This window comes from Lactuca serriola, chromosome 1 (genome assembly GCF_051521515.1).
Source record: "Lactuca serriola cultivar US96UC23 chromosome 1, Lser_US96UC23_V15, whole genome shotgun sequence".
Lineage (NCBI taxonomy): Eukaryota > Viridiplantae > Streptophyta > Magnoliopsida > Asterales > Asteraceae > Lactuca > Lactuca serriola.
The window spans coordinates 54,746,371-54,753,758 of NC_136408.1; the positions used below are offsets into that span (position 1 = coordinate 54,746,371).

The 7,388-nt window shown below is 36.0% G+C and overlaps 1 protein-coding gene across 1 annotated transcript; it reads right to left on the reverse strand.

Moving 5' to 3' along the window:
* Positions 1–3,471: 3,471 nt before the first annotated feature.
* Positions 3,472–6,491, reverse strand: AAE7 (acyl-activating enzyme 7). Its single transcript, XM_079027297.1, has 3 exons — positions 6,184–6,491; positions 5,130–5,726; positions 3,472–4,483 (listed from the first exon to the last, which is right to left on the reverse strand). The coding sequence occupies exons 1-3, from the start codon at positions 6,418–6,420 to the stop codon at positions 3,587–3,589; spliced, it is 1,731 nt and encodes a 576-aa protein (XP_078883423.1). The 5' UTR covers positions 6,421–6,491; the 3' UTR covers positions 3,472–3,586.
* Between the last annotated feature and the right edge of the window lie 897 nt (positions 6,492–7,388).

Below are 7,388 nucleotides of genomic sequence, written 5' to 3' on the forward strand. Positions count from 1 at the left end.
ATTGTGGCCTTAGACCCGTCCCTACTGGAAGGAAACTCACCTCGTAAACTGGCGGCTGAGTGTGTGTCTCTGAAAGCTACCGGCTGCTGCTCCTGAATCTCCTCGGCTACAAGCCCATGAACACACTCAATCAAATACTAAACACTGCACTTGGGGTAAAATGACTCTTTTACCCTTGGTCAAAGTCAACTTACTTTTGGGGCTGACTCGCCGAGTTGGGCCACCAACTCGCCGAGTCCTACTCTCACTTCTCAGTTCTACACGCTGCTACTCGTCGAGTGTGGCATCGACTCGACGAGTACACCCTTGATCCAAGAACTCAGACAATCTTCATCCGACTCGCCGAGCCGTATGAACAAACTCGACGAGTTGTTCATGATCCTAAGAAGATTGCCTTGGACTCGCCGAGTTGTATGAACAACTCGCCGAGTCCCTCCATCACTGAGTCTACCCTCAACTCGCTGAGTCCACTCTCTAACTCACTGGATTCACTCGACACTGATCAAAATGAAGGACTCAGGAACTCGCGACCCAACTCGCCGAGTCGTTCTTCCCGACTCGCCGAGTTGCCGCCATGCAACTGATTTCTACTCGATTTTGTTTGAATCCAACACATACAATTGATAGATCTGAGTCCAATAAGCTGATTTACCACGTAAAGTTTCCAACTTTACGTGCACAACCTCATGAATAAGGGAAATAAGGCTAAAAGATGCATAAAATGGGTAGATCTATGATTAATATGCAAAGTAACTCCAAAAAGACAGTAGATCTGGGCTCTACAACACCCCAACATTCAGATCCAAAGGTATTTCGACTTATTAAGACATTCATGCAAACATAAGGCTTGGAACAAACATCAATAGCTCTTAGAAGAGCTCTAATGGAAGTTTAAAGCATATAACAAGAAGGGAACTCCGAAAATACCTCAATAAACTCAGATTTGCCCTTGGATCTTTGCACTACAACTCGTTTCCTTGCTTCTTTCTTCTTCTCCTTCTTCACACCTTCACAAAATGGCACCAAATCACTTATAAGCTCTCAAGGGGGGATTAGGGTTTTCTCTCTGTGTTCTCAGGGTGAGGGAGGCGAGAATGGGGCTATAAGGTGGTTTAAATAGTGGGCAACCCGGGGATTTAGGGTTTCACCCAGACGGATGGACTCGCCGAGTCCAGGATATGGACTCGCCGAGTCCCCGGCTCACGCGAGCACGCAGCCGCGACCCTACTCGGCGAGTCAGGCTATGAACTCGCCGAGTTCCTCTTGCAAAACTTACAACAATTACCAAGGAATTAACATACCGGAAACGGGTCATTACAGATTTTCATTTCAGAAAATAATTTCTTCATACCCCTTAATTGTCGAGTTACTCGAAACCTTACCGAATTACCTTCAGCGTCCCCGTCTCATAACATCATACGCCCAAATGTGCTATCCACATTTATTTCGTCAAGGTCGCCACTTTCACAAATAACCGGTCAATGTAAATTATTCTTAATTTATTTTATATTATATCTACCTCCGCATCTTAAATCATATAACATCAATTTTAATTTCCCAATATATTAATTGTTATCATTAATTTTTTTAATACATATATTTCTATAATGTTTAATTTGTATAAGTCATTTTTTCTTTTAATATCCTATTTAATGAGGCTTCAGGTTGGTTGTCCAACTAATGATTTGGATGAGACAAAAGCATTTGCTGAATAGATTCTTAAAATTGGTGAAGGTAATGTTGGTGGTCCTAATGATGCTAAAGTTGAAGTTTAATTTCTAGTTGAAGTTTAATTTCTAGAAGATGTTATCGTTCGCTCTACAAGTGACCATATTCATTCAATTATATCGGTCATTTATCCATCTTTTGAAAACCATCTTGATGATCCATCATATTTACAAGATAAAGCTATTTTGGTCCCTATAAATGAAGAGGTCGATGTTATCAATGACCACATGTTAGGATTGATCAAAGATGAAAGGAAAACTTATTTGAGTTCAGATTCTTTATGTGAGACAGGGTCAGCAGATTGTTTTAAGGAATCAGTTTACTCTTAAGATGTATTGAATGATTTTAAGGCATTTGGAATTCCCAACCATAAACTTACTCTAAAAACGGATGTTCTGGTCATGTTGTTTCATAATATCGACCAAACCAAATGTTTATGCAATGGTATTAGGTTACAAATTGTTAGACTTGGAAAACATGTCATTGAGGCACGAATTATAGTTAGTAGATTCTTCAATGAAACTACTTATATACTTCGCATGAAGTTAACTTCGTCTGATAAAAGAATCCCCTTTCGTTTTTAGCGAAGGCAATTCCTCGTATATGTTTGTTTTGCTATGACCATTAATAAGAGTCAATGACAACAATTATCAACTGTTGGATTGTATTTGTGTAAATCCGTCTTCACTCATGATCAGTTATATGTAGTTGTTTCTCGTTTGACAAGTAAAAAATGTTTGAAGGTACTCATATGTGACGAGGAATGTCGTCCAACCAATAAAACAAAAAATGTTGTCTATAAAGAGGTTCTTCAAGGTTTAAAGATATTCATACATTTCATTTTATTTTTTTAACTTTTCAATATAATCAATAATGAGAAGTGTTTCTATTACTTCATCATTTTATTTTTTAAACTTTTCAATATAATCAATATGTGACGAGGAATGTTGTCTCACGGGACTTTTTGACATCCCTATTTGATACCTTAGATGAAAAGACTACTTGGAAGATAGCATTCCATGAATATAAGATATATGGAGGTTGTAGGTAGATATGGCAAATCTGTCTGGTGTTATGATAGTATAAATTGTAAAAGTTTCTATCCTCAAATTTAGGATGTTTCAAAAGTGAAGGTTGTACCATAGAACCACAAAAGGTCAATCGTCAATGGACAATGGCAATAGTTGGATTTTAGCAGCAAATAATGGTATCAATAGAGCTACAAAAATGAAGCTCCCACTCGTTTAAAACATTTCCAACCCAAAACTCGTCACTAGTTCAATTGGTTTTGATATGATATTCTGGAATCTGGAAAATAACACACTCGTGTTTTAGTCCATTGATAACAACTATCCCCGTTTTACTCCTATTCCTCGAGGTGAACTCGTTTATAATTGTTTCTCAATCCAAGTTAAGACTTTAGTCGCATATACCCCTTCGGGTTTGGAGTGGTGTGAATGGTAGAGATTGCTGGAAATCAACATTTTGGATTTTGAAAAAAGTTTCAAAATAAGGTAATTGCGTTTGTTTTATTTAACAATTAAACTCTGTGATATTATATGAGGGACTTTTTTTCAGATGCTATGAAAGATGGTCAATTCAATGTTTTACTATTGAAATAATTTTGTATCAATCAAAAGTTAATTCATAACTGTTAACTATACTAGTTTTGTTTTTCTACAAGATGGAATCTTACTTCGATTGGAAAACACGACAAGATAAACATCATACAAGACAAACCCATAAAACAAACCAATACATCAATACAACAATTTATAACAAATCTCAACCATTCAAGTTTAATACACTTTTATTCATCTCTCCAATCTATATACAACACAATAAAACATAAACTTCTTCACAACTTACTCATCTTAACAGGCCCCATCTCCTTCGCTTTCGCCCTCAACAAATGTTTCTGAACCTTTCCCGTTGCAGTCTTTGGCAACGGACCAAAAACAACCGATTTTGGCACCCAATAAGCCGGCATTTTCGAACGACAAAATTTCATAATATCATCCGCAATTTTACCTTCATCATATTCTCCAATCCCTTCTTTTAAAGTCACAAATGCACACGGTGATTCACCCCATCTTGTATCCGGTCTAGCCACCACCGAAGCTTCACCAACCATCGGATGTTGATACAATGTATTTTCAACCTCAACACTACTAATATTCTCACCTCCCGATATAATAATATCCTTCGACCTATCTTTAATCTCAATATACCCATCCGGATGCTTCACAGCTAAGTCACCAGAGTGAAACCAACCATTGGCAAACGCCTCGGTGTTTGCTTTTGGGTTTTTTAAATACCCTTTCATTACGATGTTCCCACGGAACACGATTTCTCCGACTGTGGTCCCGTCTGACGGGACCGGTCGGAATGTCTTGGTGTCCATTACTTCTAGCCCTTCCAAGGCTGTGTAAGGGACACCCTGGCGAGCGTTTAGTTTCGCTTGTGTTTCGGGCGGGAGGTCGTCCCATTCGGGCTTCCACGCGCATATTGTTGACGGACCGTAGGTTTCTGAGAGGCCGTATGTGTGTGTTACACGGAACCCGTTTTGGGACATTTTGAAGAGGACAGATGGCGGTGGGGCCGCTCCAGCCGTCATGACGTGGACTTTGCGGGGGAGTGGGAGGATGGTGTCTTTGGGCGGTGCGTTGACTATCGTGTTGAGAACCACCGGGGCGGCACAAAAATGTGTGGCACCGTGATTGGCTATTGCAGAGTATACACCTTTCGCTGTCACCTGCATGAAGTATATCACCAATTAAGGCTAACAGAACAAGACTTGACAGAACAGAACAAGACAAAACATTTTTTTCCAGTAAGCTTATTATGGTTGGTTCCACCAGTTTAACTTAATTTTTTTTATTTTATATACAAACCATTATATATACTGTTTAGTTATTTAAATTTAATTTCCACAAATATATTTGAAATTAATATATATATATAATTAAAAAGTACATTTTCCATTTACTTGTTACATAATCTTTAACTTCTAAATACTTCTATTATCACTTTTTTGAAAAGAGAACATTTGTATCTACCTATTTGAATTTTCTACTTTTTATATTTTTTAATATGTTACTATATATAAACCGTTTTTGTATCCAACTATACTTTTTATATATTTTTAAATATCCTATAACAATTTATTTAAGTAAAAAAAAGTGAAACACAGATTCAAAATTTTGATAAAGCACTTACATATTACATATGCACAAGTTCAACTTTTTTGAGAAAACACTTTTTTGAAATAACACTTTTCGAAATAACCTTTTTGAAATGGCTTTTACAATAGAAAACAAGCTTCTCCACCATCTTTTCACATGAAATTTTTTGAATAAACTTTTATTGTGTTTGTGTTTTATTGGAACTGAAACTGATACCTGTCTAAGACATATGTTGGTCCCACAAATAGCAGCGAGAGTCCAAGTGAAACACCAACCATTGCAATGAAACATAGGCAAAGTCCAAAGGTACACGGCTCCTTCCGGTATACCCCACACCACAACATTACTAGTGGCTGCCAGGTAAGCGCCTCGATGATGCAAAACCACCCCTTTAGGGCTTGATGTTGTGCCCGAAGTATACCCCAAAGCAATACTATGCCACTCATCTTGTGGTGGTTTCCATATAAATTCAGGGTCACCGGATTCTAGAAACTTCTCATATTCAATCGCGCCTTTTGCTAGAGCATATTGCAGATTTTTTGGATCACATTCACTGCTTTCGTCTTTGATGACAATTAGAATTGGGGGCTTGAAATTGGTTTTTATTTTTTCTTGTAGAATCTTTAAAGCTTTTTCAGCTACTTTGAAATATTCTTGATCCACCATTATGACTGCGGATGCTGAGTGTTCTAGAAGGAAGGCGATTGTTGGAGCGTTTAGACGAATGTTTACTGCATTTATGACTGCTCCACTCATTGGAACTCCAAAATGAGCTTCGTACATGGCTGGAATGTTGGGTGCAATCACTGCTACCTGCAAGTAATCGTATAAAGTAAAGATTGTAAATAGTTTGCCCTATTTCACAAATCTGGATTTTTTACGATTTAGGGCCAAAATAATCATAATTATCTGAACTTGATTCTTAAATTTCTAGATAATCGTTTTCAAAATGAACATTCAAAGTATACGCTTTACTGTTATTTGATACAGTTTTGTAGTGATTCGCAATATTCATGATATTTATGTTGCGCAATAATGGCTACCCCGAATAGCCACATAGACTTGATACGTATAAATTATAGCTTGGTCAAACGTATTCATTACAAGATCGTGAGAGAATAAAACTTATTATTAGGATTCCGTTCGATGATTCATGTGTAGAATTTTTAGATTGAAGATAATCGTTTACCTCAAAAGTCATCGGCATACGCATGGAGTAATAAAATCACAATCACAATCAATCGAGTAAATGAGAAGAGGAAATTGATACCGTTGAACCGAATCCGACGGAGTGTTTGGAAAGAGCGGAGGCTAATCGGCAGCAACGCAGGTAAGTTTGTAGCCATGTGTACTGAACGGAGCCGTGCACAACCGACCTACGGTGGGGGTGAACCAGAGCAGCTCTTTTCAAAAACCAAAGTGGAGTTAGTGCTGTGTAGTTTGCTTCGTTCTTCGGCAAATCATCGATGTCTCTCTCCTTTTCATGCCTTCTTCCCTCCATCGCCATCTTCCCCCTTTTTCACGGAGTCTCTCGCAGTTTCTCTGTTGGATATGTCGAATTTGTTTTATGTGGAGAAAATAGGAGATGACCGATCATGTTTTCACTCGTTGAGTTTAGCATTATTACATTCTAGCCCTCTTGGTTTTGTTTATTACTTTTTCTTCCCAAATACTAATACAATATATAATTTGATTATTTGATACTAGTTGTAAGATCCATTTATTACATGGGTTACTTTAAAAAAAAATTAGATATAAAAGTATAAATATTTGAGAACATGAATTTATAAGAAAATTAAAAAAATAATGAATTATTAAAAATTGAAATGTTTTTTTATATTTTAAATGTAAAAAAACTAATTTGAATAAATTAACAAAATAAATTAATGAGTTTTAATTTGGTAATTTTAAAATTAGAAGGTAAGTTAATTAATAAAATTGATATCCATTTATTACTATATTTATTGTAATTGTTATATTAAAAGATTATGTGGAATTTAATAAAATCAGAAAACTCATAAAATGACATATGAAAAAAAATTAATTCAAAATAACCAAAAAATGACATTTGGCAAATTGAATGAGAGTGTGACATGTGGCAAAAAAACTTTCATTTATTAGAAAGGATGTAGATGGTGAAAAAAAACTACTTTAGAGTGTTTTCCAATTTTGACATCAATGACCGAATTATTTTATCTTTTGTTTTTTAATTTTTATATTATTTTCTTTAGCTAACAAATAGACTTGTTTTTTAAAGGCAGAACCAAGGTCAAAGTAAATGATAGCACAAAAAAATCATGTAATATATAATATGAAAAAAGGAAAACCGCAATTTCATTAGACATGGCAAAGTGACAAAATAGACTATAGAATATATATTACGTTTTAAAGTTCAAAGTTTACTTCTTCGCTCTTTTATTTTTCGAAAATAAATAATTACATTTTCAGTCTTAACATTCTCAAGTGTTTCCCTTT